The sequence below is a fragment of the Wolffia australiana genome, chromosome 11 (assembly GCF_029677425.1).
Source record: "Wolffia australiana isolate 7733 chromosome 11, ASM2967742v1".
Taxonomy (NCBI): Eukaryota; Viridiplantae; Streptophyta; class Magnoliopsida; order Alismatales; family Araceae; genus Wolffia; species Wolffia australiana.
In genome coordinates, this window is record NC_135845.1 from 8,350,174 (window position 1) to 8,371,481 (window position 21,308).

At 38.2% G+C, this 21,308-nt stretch overlaps 1 protein-coding gene across 1 annotated transcript; it reads left to right on the top strand.

The window, feature by feature from the left end:
* Positions 1 to 16,214: 16,214 nt before the first annotated feature.
* LOC144709788 (myosin-G heavy chain-like protein) lies at positions 16,215 to 18,266 on the top strand. Its single transcript, XM_078583433.1, has 3 exons — positions 16,215 to 16,564; positions 17,330 to 17,386; positions 17,828 to 18,266. Exons 1-3 carry the CDS (start codon positions 16,360 to 16,362, stop codon positions 18,121 to 18,123), a joined length of 558 nt encoding a protein of 185 aa, XP_078439559.1. The 5' UTR covers positions 16,215 to 16,359; the 3' UTR covers positions 18,124 to 18,266.
* The last annotated feature ends 3,042 nt before the right edge of the window (positions 18,267 to 21,308 follow it).

Genomic DNA, 21,308 nt, shown 5'->3' on the forward strand with positions numbered 1-21,308 from the left:
CTTCAAGCAAACAATACTAGAGAAATGGTTTTGAAAATAAATATCAGAGATGGAGATTTGAAAACATATGGTGTCTTAAGGAAGATAACATCAATTTTCATTTTGACATTAAAGAACTTTAGAAGTAATTTTGGAAGAGAAATGTCCACCAAAAAATGATGAAAGCCAAAATTCTAAGATACTTCTATGTTCTTCTTCTGGGACACATCTCCCTAATATTTGGTCTACACCTAAGTGAAAAAGTTCATGATCTTCCCTGAAATATAATTGAGCTTCTCTTAGAATTTTCATTTTCTTTTGCATGTTTGATTCATCGGGTGTTTGGCCTGAAACAAGATAATTGACTATATGGGCAAACCATGGGATTCTTCAAGTGCTAACCCTAAGTATATGCCCATCAAGAAAATTTTAAAAAATAAATGTTGCGGTGTTGATGTGTAATCTAGATAACTGATCAGAAACAAAGTTTTTGGACCCACATCTATCTTTGACTTCAATATCAAATTCTTGCATCAATAAAATCCATCTAATTAACCTAGGTTTTGTTTCTTTATAATTCATGAAATATCTAATAGCAGTGTGATCACAAAAGATAACTATTTTACTACCTAAATAATACGATCTCAACTAATGCAAAGCAAAAACAATAGCTAGCAATTCCTTCTTAGTTGTAGTATAATGAACATGAGCATCCACTAAGATTTTGCTAGCATAATAGATGGCCATCGGCTTCTTTTTGATCCGTTGACCAAGAATTGTGCCCACAGCAAAGTCGGAAGCATAACACATAAGCTAGAAAGGGAGACTCCTGTTAGGAGCTTCTATAATCAGTGCCTTCACTAGAGCCTCCTTGATATGCTTGAAAGCTTGCTTCCCTACATCATTAATTTCTAAATTCACATCCATAACTAATAAATCTGTCAACGGCTTAGACAATTTAGTGAACTCTTTAATGAATCATCTATTGAAACCTATGTGGCTAAAGAATCCTCAAGTTCTGTGGTGTTGGTGAAAAGTATAAGATTATGGATCACTTCCACTTTTACCTTGTCCACTTTGAGACCACGGCTATTGACTAGATGACCCCAATCCATCTTGAACCATGAAGTAGAACTTTTCCCAACTTATCACTAGCCTCATACCTACAAGACATTCTCTAAGTTAGCAAAGCATGCATCAAAATCCTTAAAAAAAACAGAGAAATCATCCATAAAAAATATCTACACAATCTCCTACTAGATCAAAAAAACAAGGCAGTCGTACATCATTGAAATCTGGCGGGAGCATTACGTAATCCAAATTGCATGCTATTAAATGCAAATGTTCCAGAAGAGCAGACTAAATTATTCTTCTCCTGGTGTTCAGGATGAATTTGTATTTGATTATGCCCTGGATATCCATCTAGAAAAAGGAAATAGTTTTCACCTTCTAGTTTTTTCCCAAAAACTGATGGAGAAAGAGCAAGGGGTAGTGCGCTTTCTGTCGCTGCATTTAGCTTATTCTAATCAATGCATATTCTTCAGCTAGTGGGTAATCTAATTTGGATCTGTTCCCCTTGCTTGTTCTTGGTCATGATTATTCCCATTTTCGTAGGAACTACCTCCTACATGATGGGGTTTAATTTCCTTTGACACTCTGTATTAGGCTTCACATTCTCATTAGTAAAGATTCTATATCCAAAATGTACCAACCAATGTCAAATTAATAATTCCTAGGCATGGTCAGCAATTTAGTTTCCTATTGCAAAGATAACGAAAATGATATAATAACATGAAGGTCATTGTTCTCTCCTAGGAAAGCCTATTTCAATGTGGATGGCATTTCAAATCGATCTTCAAATAAACTGTACAAACATTATGCTCAGATCTGAAACCATCTTGCTAATCATAAGATGGTAAACCCATAATATCATAATCAAAATCATCATTAGAATCATCCAAGAAAATTTCCTCACAAGATTATTCTGGATATTTAATTAACCTAGACATCAATTTCTACTTTCTCTTTCCCAACTTTTATTTCAAGAATCCCCTCATCCCAATCTGGGTTTCCCAAGCTGTGGCTAAGAAAGGTTGGCCTTAGGGGCATTCCTAATATCCTTAGTGACCTTCATAATATCCTTAGCCACTAGCCTAACAGAAAATGACAATGTTCAATTTTTACTACAACATCTTCCAACAATCCATAGGTATGCCAAATAGATCCATCTGCCAATTGAAGTTCTTCAAAGATTGGTTCTAGATCTCCAACTTGAAATTTATCATATATGGCCTTTGGCGAAATTTTAACACTTTATCCTGAATCAAGCAGTGATTTGGAGAAAACCATTCTCCTTATCTCACATTATATTAAAGGAGATTTGAGATCCCTATGTTTTTTCAAGAAGCTCTTGTAGAATAGAACATAAATTTTGAGATAATTCTACACAAATTTTTAAAAATTTAGCATAATGGGGATTATATTGAATTTCTTCAATCAAAATCTTAATCGTTAATTGCTTAACAGTTTCAAGAACATGCTAATCATTAGCACACGATTTAGCCTTAGAAAATTTCAAAGCATAAGCAAATGGAATGGTTGGAGCATAATATTTATGATCAGATTCTTTCCTACTCTCTTCTACATCCTCATGAGACTCATCTGATTCCTATATTTTCAGAAATATCATGAGGAACTTTTCCATTTCTCAACTTAGAAATCACATGCATAGTTTCATGATGATTTTTGCTTGAGATATCACTATCAATAGATCATAAATAAGAATATGTAGAAAATTAACAAACACTTTGGATTTCAAATCTGTAGATATTCATCTTTAAACCTGAAAATTTGTATACCATATGTTATAATAATGAAGAAAAATACAAATAAATTTCGAATTCCTAATTCTAAATGATCTTTGAGATTTTTGAAATTCTAAATGATCCATAAAATCTTTCAAGGACATTGAATTCAATTTATGAAGAAATTACGAAAGAGTTTGAATTCTATTTAGCATAAATCACAAAAGAGTTATAATTAAATTAGATTAAAATCACATGATTGTTTGATTTCTTTCCAGTATAAAATCACATATTAATTTGATTCAATTAAGTAGGATTCATATAGTAATTTCAACAAAATAAAATCAAATAAAAGTCAATGTAGTAAAAGTTTACCTACGTATTGAATTAATGATTTTAGAGCTATCACATTATAGATTTTCAATTTAATAAAACAAAACCACGGAGTTTATTAATTGATAATTTGACCTCAATATAGTAGAAAGTCTTTAGAAATATTTTGAATCCTAGACTGTAAAAATGGGTTAAGATATTTCAATAATATGCGGTCTCAAGAGTCTAAAAATTTTGAGATTTGAAAATTTTCTCATACATTATTTGTGATTTGAAAGTTTGGCTTGGAAAATATTTCAAACAATTTTAGAGAAAAATTAAAAATCAACTTTGAAATGGAAGCGAGGTGAAAAATGGGTTTGGCATTTAGAAATGTATTTTAGAAAAAAATCCTTATTCAAATGCCAGAAGTAACATTAACAGATTATAGTTCTAAGACATGAAATTCAGAAAGAATTAAACGAAGGTTATTCATCAGCTAAGGAAAGAATTCTGCTTTCTACTAGTTCCAGTTCCCTTAGTTTACATTGTCCTCTTACCAAGGAAGAGACATGGGAGGACCCGAGTTTATGTTTAGATAACAATGTTCTGCAAGGTTGTGAGGTTTGTATCACAAAGTCAAGGGGTATATAGCTGTAAGTAGGGGGAATGAAAGAGGATGTGCTCGTCTTTTTCAAAGTTGGGGCAGGAGATTCTCATGGGTTATTGAGAACTTCCCCTCCTCTAAATATTAACTAGAAGCAAATGCTCAACCCAAGATAATTATTAATTAAAGGGGAATCGGATTTGATAATAACTCTGATGTATCTTCTTTTAAATACATGGTAATCATAATTACTTGCCATCCAATTTTATGAGGGGGAGAAAGAGGGAGAGATAGATAGAGAGATTTAGTGAGAGAGATCGTGACAGCCCTCACTTTCTTGAATTCTTTCACTCTTTGTTTTTCCTAGAGAGAGTTTAGGGAATGACATTGGAAATATACATGGATAGCAAGCCAATTACAATTCCATTTCTCATCTTAATTTCATTAATAAAGCATATTCATTATAGTGCACTTGAGAGAAATGAAGTCCATCAATACATGATCAGACTTAGTGAATGATGATTAGATCATAATATGGAGATCACTAGCCTTTAAGTGTGTGTTCTACATATTCTTGTTCTAAGGATACTTGAGAAGGACATCAAAGTATACAGATAGAATAGCACTATCTGGCCTCACTCATCTAATGAGTATGATTGGTAGCCATTAGTGTGGAGACATTAATGATAGATGGTGGGTGATCTTTTGTGGTAAGCTAAGTTCACGTGCTTCAAGAAGTTCACAAATATGGTTGAGTGGTCAAGATGGGATCGTCCACCCTTGGTATAAAAGAAGATGGTTGTTCACAAGATGTTTTTGGTGTCTCAGGTGTAAGGACAACTGACACAACCGTGACATGAATCAACGCGATTAACAGTTTGGTATAATACCATTCAGGGATTCATACGGATCAATTCAGTGAACTCTTTCCATTAAAGAACACCCACTATCTATCCTTGGTGTCTCCACACTAATGGCTATGGAACCGACCATACTCATCAGATGATTGAGGCTAAATAGTGTTATTCTATCAGGATACTCTGATATCCTTTTAGAGTATCATTCAAATAAGAATATTTAGAGCACATGCTTAAAGACTAAAGATCTCTATATTAGGATCTCATCATAATTCATCAAGTCCAATCAAGTATCCATGGACTTTATTATAAGCTTCATGCATACACTATAATGAATGTGTTCTATTAATGAACATCGAACGATATAAGAAATTTTTGATTGGCTTGCAGATCACATATATTTCCATCAAAAGTATCATGGCAATTAAGGTGATCTTAGATCTCCACTTCCTCCTCTCCAAGCTTTCTTAAGGCTCACTCTTGTTGGTTGATGGAGAATATGAGAGGGGAAAAGGGGGGAAGCTCTTGTTGACATGAGAGCCTAAAATGGGTGCCCATGACGAATTTGGCTGATCATGTTTAGTATCCATGTTATGAATCAATTTAACACAATAAAATTTATGTAACCTCACTTAGTACAGAGCTTAGTAAAGGGTCGAACCTCAGGGAGCATAGGAACAAGATTAGATTGCTTCCAAATTATGAAACAAACTGGAGCATAACCTACAGATCTAAGCACGTAATTTATGAGAGAATGAAAGAAAGGAAATCAGCCGTTGAATCCACATTTTAATATATTAGTTTTAGATTAAAGCAGAGCAACATGATGCTTAGCGAGTGATAATGGAGGTAGAAACTGATGCTTAGAGAGAACAAATAGGAAGAATGAACGAAATTTCTTCTAGAGAACATGTCTAATAGGAAAGCTAAGATGAAAATAAGTCAAACATGTCTTTTGTACTAATGGAGGAATTCGTGACAGGGAGAAAGACGCCCAAGCTTTCTCACAGACTCTGTAGTGATGTTGGTCTTGGACCAGGTGGTGGATTGTTTGATCTGATGATGTTCATCGCCTGAATTCTCTTCCACAACGCTCTTGAGCATCCAAAATGCTGGAACAAGTGCCTTGATCTTCTCTGGGTCTTTCTTGTAGCTCGCTGCTAAGAGGAGAAAAAAAAACAAATGGCAAAGGGAACTTGGTTCCCGTTAATAAGGTCTTAGCTTCAACCTTAGTCGGGCACTCTCTGGGCCATTCGATCATGATGATCGTGATCAGGGAGCTCAGAGAAGCGTTAAATTCTTCCCTAAGTCTAAGAGAGAGACCGCTGATAAACCACTTAATAAGATCCTAGATGTATGATTACACAGTGCCATCAAGCAGTCCCTTCGCTTCCAAATGTGTATGCCACTGAAGATTCCCATGTCACATGTTAAGACTTCCTTCTTCGGTTTTGTGTTGTGGTTTATGACGTATATGATCCAGCCATTCTATTTATAACATTATCTACTCTTCCCTGTTTCATTGCATCCAAAAACTCAAAAAAAGTGTGAGAAGTGAACCACTTGACTTCAAAGAATTCAAGTGGGATTAGTCTCATGAATTATCCACAAAAATGCATAGAATGATGCATGAAAGGACTATAAGGTAAAATTCAAATAAATGTAGTATTTCATCTTAGGACTAGCATGATTTCAGATGAATTTCTACCAAAATTTGGCATTACTATGCATGTAGGCAATGAGAAATTCATGGTTATCACCCCTCCTCTATTTATACTTCATTTAACATTTTCACTAAAATCTATTAAGTAATAGTATATTCACCAATGCTCTTATAATCTTATGAGTGAGACACTCTAGGCCCATAATTTTTTTAGTTAATAACTTTATTAACGCAATAACAACTATTAGCTGAGATTATTAACCAACTATATCAACATATGGTTTATTTAAATAATCTATTTAAACAAATGGATATGTTAGGTTTCTAAGCCATGGAGTGTCAAGCTATACCTCTTGGTCTAGAAGATAAATAGTAGTGTTTGAACTCTGTTATGAAACCTTTAATGTCATCAGTTATCATACATGTAGAATACTTTATCTGCGTGGCACTCCTGAATAACTTAGGTTATTATTAATTCTCGAATCCTAATTCATCATTCAATTAGTACTAATGCATAACGAAGATCATTGGAGAATGTCTTCTCAAATATCCTCACTACCTTGGCTAGGGATATAGTTGCATCATCGTCATTAAGTCAGTCTACTATTATAACAAGGGCGGATGATCCACTTTTGACCACTCCATTACCTCTATGTGCTTCTTACTATATCTGAGCTAAGACTTGTTTGAATCACATGTTTGGATACTTATAAGTCATTGCGAAAACATAGTCACCATCTATATGTCCTTGGTGTCTCAGGGCAATGGATCATTAATACAACTGTGACGTGAATCAACCAAATTGGCGTTTAGATTTAGTACCATTCAGGGATTTTTACGGAATAATTAAGTGAACTATTTTCACTTAAGAGCACCACTATATATCCTTAATGCCTCCGCACTAATGGCTAAGAGAAGAACCATATTCATCATATGAGTAGGACTAAGTACTATTTTATCTTAGATAATTTGACCTCCATATCGACTATCCAACAAATAGAAGAATTTAAAATACATATATATATATAGTAGCGGCTATATAATAATATTATAACAATTTATTGGGTCAATACATATATTCATGGACTTCATTATAAACATCGCATGCGAATACTAATAAATAAATGTTGACCATTGTATAGCTTGAAATGATTGGCTTGACAGATGTAACATTCATCATGGTATAGCTTGGCACCCCGTTTGCAGGAAATTGGGTTAAACCAATCTTTAGTTTATTAATCCAAATGTCGATATAGTTAATTAATGAGGTCGAACAAAAAATGTTGTTGGTTGGGCCACCAATTTGTCAACTAGATTAATACATGGGCCTTGAGGGTCATAAGATCTATGGATAATGGTAGGTATATGAAAATTATAAGGAATTTTATGAAAACTACTTAAATATGTATAAATAGAGGGGGCACCAACTTAGATGCCCACGCCAACAAGACCTGGGTGCTCCCTCTTTCTTCTTTCTCTTCCCATTCCACTCACTTCATTTGGGAGACTTCATTATGAAAAGATCTAGCATATTTTCAAGAAGCGTTGGAGGAGAAGAAGCGAAGATTCATCATTTTATCAATCGCAAGGATATGTCTAGAAGCCACACATGTGAAATAATTGAAGAGACTATCTCAAGGAGAAAGTAAAGAGAGTAACAAATTCCACATAAGGTAATGTGATTATCTATAGTTTTAGATCAAGTCTAAATTTTTTTACACCTATGTTGCGTGAACTTTTGTTTAACAGACTCAAACAAAGCCAAAAGAGCCCAACACATCTCAGATCTAAATTTCGTGCATTTTATATTGGCTCAAAAATCAGGTCAGCCATTTTGATGCATTTTTTATGGGCATGGAGTTGCATGGCAAAGCAACCGGGCTACATGTGTGGGGCTTTTATGATAAATTCGGAGAGGAAGATGGATAGTTTAGGCAAAATATCCCTGTAAAGACCTAGCAATAAATTATTGTATCTTATTTCTCTTCCTTGAGTTTTTTAATGTCTCCACCAGCAGTGGCTGGCCTTAGGAAAGAGAACAATCTAAGGTCAATTAATTATTTCTCAGGCATTAATCAGTGAGTCCCTTCTTGGTTTCTTTAAGTCCTTTTACATTGGTAGCAAAATGTATATTATTGGTGAAATGTATAAGCTCATGGAGGGATTATGTGAATAAGTTCATCAAAAATTATATTCTAGACCACATAAAAATATTTTGATGAATAATATTTATTGAATTCCTCATTGGGGCCTTGCTTAAGTTGTCAAAAGTCTTCATAAAATCAACTAAATTATTCTTTTTTCCTTGTTTTATGTTGCTTAATTGACTTTCAAGAGAATATCAGCTTCCTGGCTTCCTAGGCCCTTACCTCAAGGTAGGAACAAAAAAAAACACAATTCATATTTGGGGTATGTGCAAATCAATTATATGCACACAATATACATGCATGCGAGTCAATACTTGTGATAGTGCACAATCCTGTGCATGTGCATACGCCCACAACCTTGTGAAACATCGTGCACATGACATGCCCCGGTGATTCTAAAAACGTGCAAGCCTACGCTCATGTCAGGCTGCTCAAACCAAAAACAACAACACATGAAACACTACGCATGAGACACTCCCATGCAGACACAACAGTGCACAAGTATGAGCTCTTGGCTGCACTCATAGGCCACACACAGCATGCGCGTGAGACACACACAAAACCAACGTGTGAAATTATGCACTTGTACCTGACCCTGCACCCAACGTGTGAAATTATGTGCATGCTGCTTGATCCACTACACATTTACACACCCACACCTGATCAAGCCTCCATTGCGAGTGTTGTACGTGCAAATACAGTTTTATCCCTATTTCATTCCCATTTTTATCTCAAATACTAAAAATATTATTATCTTCTTTTACTTTACATTTATAATTCAAATTTAAAAACCTAACCACCTGAGGATTCACCCTTTCTCAATCTACACCTAGTATTAAGTGTTTGAGATGAAATTATACATTAATTTGTCAAATCTAATTACCCACTATGACTATTTTAACCCATAAAATTGGACTTACCAATGGATGGTGAATACTTAAAGAAGAGTCACATCATTTTACAATGAATGTTAGGCATAAAAATATTCATTTCTGGCGAAGATGTTATTTCAGATTCCATTTTTGAGCCTTCTTTGATGTCCAACTAAATGATAAATTTTACCTCAGATATGGGATTGGTTTGATCTTGGGCTCTATGGACGTCTCTTTGTGTGTGTAATTCAGTTAATTGATAATGAAATTGAAAACATAACTTAATATTATTCATTGAAAACATAACTTAATGCATATTTTCAGAATTAATTCTGATGGTATATTAATTTTATAAATTGAGGAGAACCTAATACTATTCATTCTGGGATTCTAAATATAACCACATTTACATTGCCAATTCAATGGGTATTATACTCCTCATGATTGGTGCCATATTATTCTGAAACTAGGTACTTCAGCTAATGATAATAAGTTATTACTCAATTTCAAATAATTCCACTATCATTAAATAATAATATACTTTAAGGAGAATTATGAAATATCCATATAATTTCATACCTTAAATTATACATAAAACTATCAGAATTTAAACAATTAAAAATGAATTAGTCAATTTAATATCCAAAAAATTCAACCTACACGTTAGTAGATCAAAATTAGATGCAAATTAAAAAGACTGATGGTGAATTAAAGAAGTTGATGCACATGAATTGATTCTTAGGTTATGTTTTTACATATTTTTTAAAGATCAATAATGAAGTGAACAAGGACAAATTTTTTTGGTAATTGAGATATAGTGATAGGATGAATCCTAGACCCAAATAAATTTGGATATTCAAGCCGAGGCTGAGAGAAAAAATGTTAATATTCTGTCTTGAGGTTACTAAAAATATATTGACCTAAATCTCATTATGGAAGGATAATTATCTCTCTTGAGGTCCTCACTTTCACTACACGTGCGCAAAACCAAGATACATCCCTATAAATGAAATATAAGTTATTTGATGTGTAAATCATTCATCTAAAAACTAAGTTCACTAATATTATTTATAATATATATATTCATAAAATTATCATATATTTATTTTACATAAGCTCTAATTTTGACAGCTGCAGTACTAATAGTTTGTGTTGAGCCTCATGATTTTTTTAAAAATGGCCTAAATTGTTAATTTGTGAAAAGATATCATTAATAGTGTGAAGACAACTATAAATGATGCAGGATGACTAGGACTGACGCGGCTAGGGTGGATAACTCAACTGTGGATGGATAAAACAGACCAAAAATCAACACGATCAACTTCGGACATTTAAAGTCAGAGAAAATGTTGATGGTGCAGCCCCTTTCCTCGGTCGAGGGCAGGAGGACTGTCTTACAACCACCGCGGTGAAAACAAAGCTCCAAATCCAATATCTCAAATGGTACATTATGAGAAGACGCTCACCTATTCTACCAAGTCTGACGGCGGTGGAAAATACAGGATAAAACATTGCAGGAGATAATGCAAAACGCCAAAGAGGGAAGAGTGGACCTCTAGCACCAGCGTAGTACGATAGGGTGATGCGGAAAATTGTCGAGGTGTTTGGTGGCGAGAGTAGTTGACGTGAGCTTTGACAAGCTGGACGTGGATCCAATTGAGCCGTTAGTTGGCGCGAGGTCAAAGGGGGAGTTGCCCTCTAGAGGGATTCTGATGTCGGACGTCGTCATGAAGTCGTCCAGTCGTCACCGAGGGTGCGGGCTCGGTGTCGTATCGCTAACTAATCGGGCTACGTCGAAAGACATCGTCCAATGGATTCGAGGGAACAGGTATAAATGACGGGATGACGAATGAAAGTCCTAATATCGTACGTGCGTGCGCCGACGAGCAGTGATTGCCGTTCCAGGGAAATGACGGGTCGCCTGAGTGAAGCCTGATGGGCCTCCTGAACCTCGCCCGAGAGGGTCGAGGGCGAGTACGTCGCCGAACGGCAAATTCCTGCTGAAGTGCTCACACGCGTCGGGTGTTCCCGACTCGTACCGGACGAGTAAAGACTCTCGTGAAATGTTCATCGTTTTCTCAACCTGTCTCACGCTCACCTATCTAACCCGAGTGCGGAGGAGGCAACGCGAAAGTATACTGAAGAAAGTAAGAGACGCAAAGAGTGCGGGAAGGGGTACCTTCGTCGCGTTGGCGACGTCTTTCTCATACCAAAACTCGAAGGAGGCAGGTGCGGGGTCGCCGATAGTAGTTGCGTGCGGGGACGAGGTGGAGACAATGCGATTAGTGGGTGTCGCAGGTGGCGGAGGCCGGCGATAGTGGCGCCTGATACGGTCTGGGCTGTGATTGCGGGCGTGGAGGGGTGCTTGGTGAGACAGTCACCGGGTGCACAATCGGGCACACCAGGGCGACGCGGGCGTCGGTCGGGGCAGCTGGTGGGGTGGGCACCAGCAACACGCCGCGCGTTGCGCGCGCTGGGCGAGCGTTCCAATCAGCCAAGCGCGCGTAGGACACGCACGAGTGCGGCGCGGGGCCCGTGAAGGCTCAGCGAGTGAAGAAACGGGCCGGTGGTTGAACAGTTGATCGGGCGTGAGAGGAGCAGATCGCACCCGGCGGCAGGGGTGTACGACGGGAAGACTGACGTCTACGGCGAGTCGGGCGTCGGCGTATCCCGCGACCGCAGCGAGTGTCAGCGGGCTATAGTCAAAGGGGGGGGAGGGGCGCGACCGGCACGTCGGAGGGAGGGGTGATGGTGGGACGGCGCACAGGTGATAGGGATTGGCTACGGTATCGGGAAGGGTGATCGGAAGGGGATTTGGCGAGGTAGGCGATGGGCTTGGGCACGGGACGGAGATCTGGGCGATGGTGAGGCTGCAAACGATAGCAGGGGGTTGCTCTGGTGGCAGGGGAGGGATCGGGAAAGAGATAGGGCGGCTTGGCGGGGAGTCGGGCGGTCAAGGGAAGGTGACGGGAACGGCGGTGCGGCAATTTCCGGCGACCAGGAGGCAGCCCGACCGGGCGTAGGCGGGTCAGCGGCGGCGCTGCGGGTTGCCGGCGAACGGACGATGGGGTAGCGACGATTCCCCCTTCCTTCTCCTCTCCTTCTTCCTCTTCTTTTTCTTCCTCTTCTTCCTCTTCTTCTTCTTCTTCTTCTCCTTCCTTCTTTCTTCTTCCTTCCTCTCACGTACGTGACTCTTCAACTTCGTAAAATATAACTTCCAAAATTCAAGAGTGGTTTGGACGCCCACCTCTCCCCCTTATATAATGGGTGAAAGTAGGCCCCCTTTTAACAACAAAGAAAAGATAAGAAATTAGAAGAGATAATGGGCTGGTTAGGCCCATGTGAGGGGAAGATGTCCTCATATGGGCTCTTCCCCTCACTACACGATGGCATGTAAGACGATGAAAAGTACCGAGACGAAAGATAAGGAAATGAAAGTACGAAAAGAAAGCAACGGGGAATAGTGGCTGCTCCGATGAAGATGTGCGCGTGCGTCATGCCGAGTATTTGAACTCGGGGTTGCGTGTCGCCGCGGCGGCTCGTCGTGTCGGCTGGACACGTGGCGGTGGCGGGCTCGATGACGATGATGGCTCCTCGCGTGCTGGCTCGATGACGTCCGGTGGCTCCTCACGTGCTGGCTCGATGACGTCTGATGGCTCCTCGCGTGCTGGCTCAATGACGTCCCGTGGTGCTACGCCATCAGATTCAGGTAAACGGAGTGCACAATTGCAGAACCACGCACTAAGGGTATTTCTGAAGCAAGACGGTGACCGCATAGAATGCGCTCAATGCCGTGGATGCGCAATTGGCAATATGAGCTGGTGGCACTACACGCAATGGCCGCGCAGGAGGGCACGCTGTGCAGTGGCCGCATGGGCAGGCGTGAAGTGCAGGCGCGGCGTGTGGGGGGCGCATGTGCGAGCGCAGCATGTGGGGGCCGCATGTGTGGGTGCGGCACATGGTAGCCACATGGACAGGTGCTGCATGCGATGGCGGCGATGGTATGCGGCAGATGTGCTGGCAGCAACTATGGGCAGGAAGGTCTCCTCTCAACAGCAACATCGGTGACAAGTCGCGGCAGTGGAGAAGACGATAGTAGGGCATGTTCTTTAGAAGAAAAAAATTCCGAAGAAAAAATTACCAAGGAGTTCAGTACAGCATTGGCGTATTTATAGGCCTTGGAGGAAATAGAAATATAAATTATCTTTAAAAATCAAATCTAATTTTAATTGACGCTCAAATCCCGGGCCCAAAGTTGGTGCTGCCGATGTGTCATGACACGGGACGTCTCCTACGGAAGTGGTGCCACGTCCATTGATGGTGCGTTGTCGTGTGTGCCACCAATAAATATAAGTGATATGTTACACAAGCATTAGTATGCATTGATATTCCATCAGCTCAATAAGAGACACAATTCACTACTATCAATGTGTACCCAAAATCCAAAGGTAAATTTGGTATCATGAATTCTGTTGTCAGTATCCCTACATTCTTTTAGCTTTTACAGTGTCTCAAAAGTTTCTAGGCCGTGATCAACGATATGAAATGATTGAAGAAGCATAATAAAAGGAAAATTTTAAAAACATTGAATGGTGATTTAATAACCTTGAGAAAAATCAAATCAACTAGATGTCTATAATCTAGATGTACCCACATGGTCCTCACATGTTGTCTCCTTACTTTGAACTCGGTAAGTAAATTCATCAATATGAGATGATCTTCTTGGTGTTTTTGTTTCACTAAGATGGGAATGGTTGCTGTCTAGATAATGTCTTCATAAGCCCAATAACTCTTTATTGGGTGAAAAATATAATTACCCAATAACTCTTTATTAAGTATCTAGGAAATGAGATGCCAATCTAGACTGCATTCTCTAGAAGGTTCAATGGAGTTCATCAACTCTTAAATCTAATATTCAGTCATTAATTATCATCTATGTGTAAACCCTCATCTGTATGACACTCTTAGAATGACATAGTTGTGGTCAATTGCTAAACCCCATTTAGTCATTCAAATTAGGAGTGATATATTGGAAAATCAATGAGGAACTCTTCACCGATATTTCTACTAACTTGGCCTAGGACTTAACCACATCATCTTCTTTGAGTCAGTCCCCTCTTATACTGAGAGATGATAATCCCATCTTGACCACTCAATCACCATGGACATTTTACTTCACACAAGCTAATATTTTTTAAAATCTTGTTATCATAACTCAGAGCTCATAGTCAAAAATAAAACTGTCCATCCACCATATGTCTTTAGTGTCCTATGTGTAAGGAACAACTTGGTTAACAATTAGATGTAAAACTACCCAGGGATTTATTCAGATGAATTAAGTGAAGTCTTTTTGTAAGAACACCCAGTATATTCCCTTAGTGTCTTTGTGCAAATGGTTAGGGGATCAACCATCATCATCATATGATTCTGAGTACATAGTGCTAATCTATATAGATATTTTTATGTCCTTCTCGAATTTTATATCAATAGAATAGTACAAGAGATATTTTAAAAGATAAGTAATCGCCGTGGTATAATCTCATTATAATTCTCTAGTCACTGAAAATGCCATTGGATTTCATTACGAGCATCACACATGTAAAACAAATATTTATTTGCATTAATGAATTTGGAACAAGACATACAATATGTAATTAGCTTGTAGGCCATTTATGATTCTTGGATTTCATTCTGTTGAAATATCATTTATGCATTAATTTAATAACTAATAAGGTATTGGAATAGTTGTATAAATTTAAAATACTGAAGTAGAATTTAACCATCAAATAAATATCACATGAGTACTAATATTTTTTTAATATAACGCCAAGATCATCCAAATTTAAAAAGGTTGCACACCAAAACTAGGCCAACTAAGGTTATGGTCATCAATACAGTAATACCAAGTAGCATTCACTATCACTAATGATAATGATGACTCTCTCCTTTTCAAGCAAGGTCTGATGACAACAACTTTGTCTCATCATCACCTTGTATCACTCCCCCTTTGTCAAGCTTACCCAAATGACATGAGGAGATGATGATTTAGAGATTTTCATTGTCATTATCACTCAAGCTACAGATAACAATTAGAGACGACAATGACAACATGTGTTTGGAGGAAAATGATGATTATGGTCGAGCATGTTTTGTCGCCACAATTGGGCAATATTGCCTAGTTCAGTTCCTACACCGACATTCAACGAAGGTGATGACGGTGCCTCTTCTCCAACGCACACCAATGCCTCTATGGGACATGAATATGCTTCTGGCATCCGAGGTCTACTTGACGAGGTATGATTGTCTTATGCCTTTTCTTTTTGTTTATGTAGAGGGCATGAACAAGAAGGGTATGTGTAAATCATGATATTAACACTCACTCCACAACTACAAACTCTGTAAAACACTAAACCGTAACATAAATAAAACTCCCGTATACGGCATCTACGGCACGACTCGATGGGTCTGCGTGTACAACCCTTTGGTCAATCGTACCAGGCACCTTTGGTAGATCGTACAATCGACCAAAGGGTTGTGCTCGTAGACCCATCCAGCCGTGCCGTAGATGCCATTTAGGGGAGTTTTATTTACGCTTATTCCACGCCTACAAATTACTTGAAAACATTAAACCTTAACATAAATAAAACTCTGTAGACGGGAATCACGGCTCGGCTGGATGGGTCTGCGAGCACAGCCCTTTGGTCAATCGTACCAGGCACCTTTGGTCGATCGTACAATCGACCAAAGGGTTGAGCTCGTAGACCCATCCAGCCGTGCCGTAGATGCCATTTAGGGGAGTTTTATTTACGCTTATTCCACGCCTACAAATTCTTGAAAACATTAAACCTGGCACGGTTGGATGGGTCTACGAGCACAACCCATTGGTCGATCGTAACCGGCACCCGTGTTTTTGCAAATGAAGACCATAAGTTCATATAAAATCTCTCGATGTACTTGAACAACTGATAAAATCTCATCTATTTTGATTGGGTCCCGGAGAATGAAACTTGTGGCCAGTAGAGAGAGGGAAGAAGGGCCGTGAGCCCCACTCTCGGAAGCTCCCTCCTTCACAGCAAGTTTCATTCTTCACGGCGATGTGATCTTGCGCCGCCCAGAAAATGGCTTGGAGCGTCTCCGCCCCATTCTCCCCAAACCGGCCGGCATCGACCCTTGAGAAATCTCGCTCAATTTTCCATGATTTTCAATGGCAGAGAGAGAATCGAAGAACCCAGTTCGAGTTGGCGAGGAATCGCCATGAAAGGAGCTGCTTTGTGGCGGGCTCGTCTTCTGATGGATCGCCCTCTACTAGCAGCGAGTACTCAGGTTTGTTGATGGGTTCTCTTACTTTGATTGAAAAACGGATAAACTGGGAATAATGTCCGCAATCCCTTCGTTCTGATTGGTTCATGGCATGGTTTGGGATTTTGTAAGTGTTTGAATTTGAAGAGGGTTTACCGGTATTGCTGGAATTGTATACATTTTTAGGCGAAATGGGGTACATTGTATGATGGTGAAGAGAAAAAGATCGTCTTTAGAGTTATAAGGTTGATCTGTTTTTCCCCCTGACTTCTCCCTTTGTCATCAAGCAGTTGGTACAGTGAGGATAAAAAATGAAGGGTCATCTGGCCTTCGCCATGATTACTATCTTCTCTTATTGTTTAAAACTAAAAAAAACCAGGGAAGGTGAATTTTTTATTCAAAAGTTGAAAGGAAGTTGTCTAATTTTAATAACTTCAGAATATTTCCTCTTCTTTTGGATAATCACGAGCTTTTGTTGGTTTTACCAGACTTCTCCTATTTTTATTAATCAGCTGATACTGCGTGTAAAAAAAATGAAATTATCATTGGTCCGGCGCCATAACTAGTATCCTCATCTATTGCTTAATATTACTATAACTACCGGATATGAAATTTTTCTGAGGAAATTGATTACAACTGAACTTGATGCTCACTAAATAGTAGCCAGAATCAGTGTCTTCTGAGAACCATCTCATATCCAAAGCTCCCATCCAAAGACTAGTTCTTCCCCACCGGCTTTCATTTGTAGTGGCATCTGCCATTGCTGATTTTAGTTCAATTTTTGTGCAGTTGGATCTTCTGCGCGTGCCCAGATGGATCTCCTCGATCAATTGGCCTCGGGAAGTGGTAAGCTTATTTTCTTCTCATGTTTATGAATTTACTTGTTGTAAATTAGGGAGTGGCATCAGGGTTTGGCCTATTTGATGGTGATTTTGATGACTAGTCATCATCATTCTCATCATTTGTTTGTGCTGAGATGATGATGATGCAAAGGACTTGTCCGCATCCCCATTCATTTATGGCTGTGGCTGACCATGATGACTCGGCATGGTCATCATCATCCAAGTTGCAGATGAATGAAGAGGATGTCAACGATGGAGAACAAAGATTATTTCAAATTTCACCAAATCGATAACAAAGATTATTTATGTTTTTTGTGCATAATTGTAGGTCTTAATTCTTTTGTAAGCGGAAATTCTGATATCTTTGCCTTTGACATGGATAATGCTACTATCCGGACCTATTTTGAAACTTTCTCTGTTAAAAAAAAAAATTAACTTTGGGCAGAATCCGAGAGCGAAGACGAATTTTATACAAGGTCAACAATAAGAGAACAGCTTTTGGTCCTCGTGGATGGAAGGATCGGCGACTTTACCATCCCCTTGGGGAAGAGGCTTAATGTGAGGAAGATCAAGCTCACCATATCCCAAAAGAGGAACATCAAAAGGCAAGCTTACCTGAACGACGTCTCTCGGAGGAATGATTCCCAGTTTTTTGCCATAATTGGGGCTTCCATCTTGCTGCCGCCCGTGGTCATTCTTGCCATAGCCATACTCACTGGCTATGTTCAGCTCTTCCCATGATCAACCGGGTATGAATCTCTGTCCCCAAGACAGAAGGATCAGAATCTCATGTATGAATCTGAAGGTTTTCTTGTACAGTGATGGTAAAAAAGCCATGAATATATTATCTTTGTTCATCGTGAAATGGGAAAGTCTTTTTTTCACATTTGATGAAAAGTTATGGGGAAATCTCTGACATCCTTGATAATTTTGTGAGATGAGAGCAGAACGTGATAAGGAGGAGGCCATCTTTAGGTTTGATGGGTCATCACAGGTAAGCTGGAATAATGTTGCAAAAATAGCAATGATCAAAGTAGCTGAAAATAACCAGGGGTTGTAATCAAATCAATGTTACTGGCAAAAACGATGAAAAAATTGACAGCTGCTGGAGAGAACTCCAATCCCAAACTTCTGAGATGATCAAATTTGCAACCAGTTGGTCTTGAGGTAGAATGTGTTTGGAGGAGAATAATACATGGGAAGAGAGCATTATGGCTCGTAATGTATGGCTCCAAGGGTAATAAGTTCCAAGGGTAATATATGGCTCGTAACAATTGAGTCTTAGAATGATTAAAAAGTGAAAATAATTAAGAAGAACCAGATCTAAAATACCAGCCTGAAACTCAAAAACAATGTGTGCAGGTGAGAACTCCAATCCCATGCATTAGGATTGCAAAAAGATCTAATGTCTCAGAATACATGTTCATAGAGAAGTGTACAAAATCATTCAAAACATCTTCATCCGACTTAAAATTGTGCAATGGAACTTAAAAACAGAAAAATCAAATTTTCAAGAGAGAAATCCAAGCCCACACATTAGGACTTCAAGCAGGTAAAGTGGCTCAGTCCAATGAGCCTTGACACATGCTCAGTGCAGAGGAACAGAGTATGGAAAAAGAGATTAACATATTTTTTTGGGAGTCCCTGGTCTAGAGGTCTAAATAGAGGATCAAATTAATACAAAATTATCAGAATAAAAAATATATATCAGAAACAAAAATTCTAATCATTATCAAAATAATAAAACAAATTGTGCACACAATCCCCCTCCTCCCATCAAACCTCCAACACACAGAACGATATTTCTATCCTCCCCTAAATCTCTCCACATGCTCCCACATTTAAAGAACTCCATAATAGACATCCCCATTTATCAATCAAGGTGGATACTAATTAATTGGCTTGTTGGTGGTGAAGGAAGATGCTACCTCTGAAAATGCAAAAACACATTCAAAATTTTTATTGTTTGATAAGTTTTAAATGTCTGAAATATTAATTCATTTTTTGATGAGTTTTTATAATCTTTGGTTTCATTTTTTGATGAGTTTTTATTGTTATATTATTTTTTCTAAGAGATCAGTGTATCACACATTGGGAATTAAAGAGAAATTAACACCTTGTTTCTTACGAAGCAGAAATAACTCCAGTTCTCATTAGATGCCAGTTGTCATGCGAACTCAAATTATAATATGTATTCATCTTCCAATTATATTTCCTCTTGAAAACTCTCTTAGGTCTTAGATATCATATCATATTTAAGATCTCTAGTTTTGTTCATTTTTCAGGCAATCAACTAGTTCCATTGTCAACTCTAGTGTAAAGGACAGAAATCAATCTAAACTAAGAGTACTCCAAAGCAGGGAAACTTAACGAGTTGACTTTCTATTTAACTTGGATATAACTTTGAGAAAAATTATCCAATAAATTGATCTTTATCAATCATGTTTCATATTTGATTAATGTGATTTTTAAAAAAATTTAAATATATTGTAGATTATATAATGACAAGGTTGAGATCACGGCCACTATAAAATGTAAGGAACTAGGCTAGAAGCTCTTAGGGCATGGATCAAGGGCTGAGAAACATAGGCGCAAACAGAAAAAAAAGGAAGACTTAGCATTCCATTTGTAAAAAATATATATACACACACAAATCAAGATAACCGCCACTTAAGACTAGTTTTCTACGTAGTGGCATAGCAAGTGATATTTCATGACCTACTTCATAACATCTCCATGAAAGCTGGAGAGTGGACATTATCCATTACCAGCTTGGACACAATATAATCATGTTGAAGCATGGTCAAACACTTGGTCAGAATATTGACCAATTGGTTCTTGTTTGGTGCATAGGTAATTTGGATATCTTGTTGCTCCAATCTTTTCTTGATAAGCTGGCAACAAAGGCCTATGTGTTTGGTCCATTCATGTTGAACTAGATCATGCAATATGCTGATGGTGGAGTTATTATCACATCATATAATGGCAGGTTGGTAGTGTTGCATCGCCACTTCTTGAAGAAGATTTCGTATCAAAAGTGTTCTACTGATGCCTTTGACTAAGGTGTGGAATTGTACTTCAGTCCTTGAGAGAGACACTTATTTCTATTTCTTGTTGTGCCATGAAACAATAGAGAATTTTATACTTTTCAATCAATCCGTGAACTAGAAAAGCCATCATAAGTGCAAGCTTCAAGAAGGTAGGGCTTACTTCTTATGAAGGTTAGGCCAAGGCCAATGTACCCTAAATGTAGTGAAGTACCATTGAATGACCTGAAATAAGTGACTTTAATAGACATCATAAATTTACTTTGAACATTAACAGTAAAATAAATATATTGATGCTTGTGTGACAAGTATATGAGCCTCCTTCATGCATATCTCTAATTAGTGAGGATGTCGATGTTTGGTTCTATTGTATCATTGGCGAGCTTCTGATTTACTTCCATGGGAATTAACAAGGGTTGACATTGGAATTTTTTAGCCTTATTGAGAAGTTTAGATACATTTCTGTTGAGGTAAGATAATTCCATTAGGAGAATGGGCCACCTCAACACCTTAAAAAGAGACAAGGAGGTCTAAGCTCTCAATGTCAAAGTTGATCTTAAAATGTTGTTTCAAAATAGTAATGCCATGACAATCATTCCCTGTAATGACATCATAAATGTAGAAAATTAGGAGAAAGACCTTCCTAAAGAGGTTATGGTGATAGAACAAGGTATTTGTCACCATCACATTAATGATAGTTAGGTGTGGTTATTGCTTGTGCAAATTTGGTAAACCGTTTACTGGGAGAATGTTGCAAACCATATAATGCTTTTTGGAGATGGATCACCTGTCCTCATAGAAATTTATATCCCAAAGGCAGTTTCATTTATACTTCATTTAAACTTACTCCTTCAAATCATCATATAGAAATGCATTTTT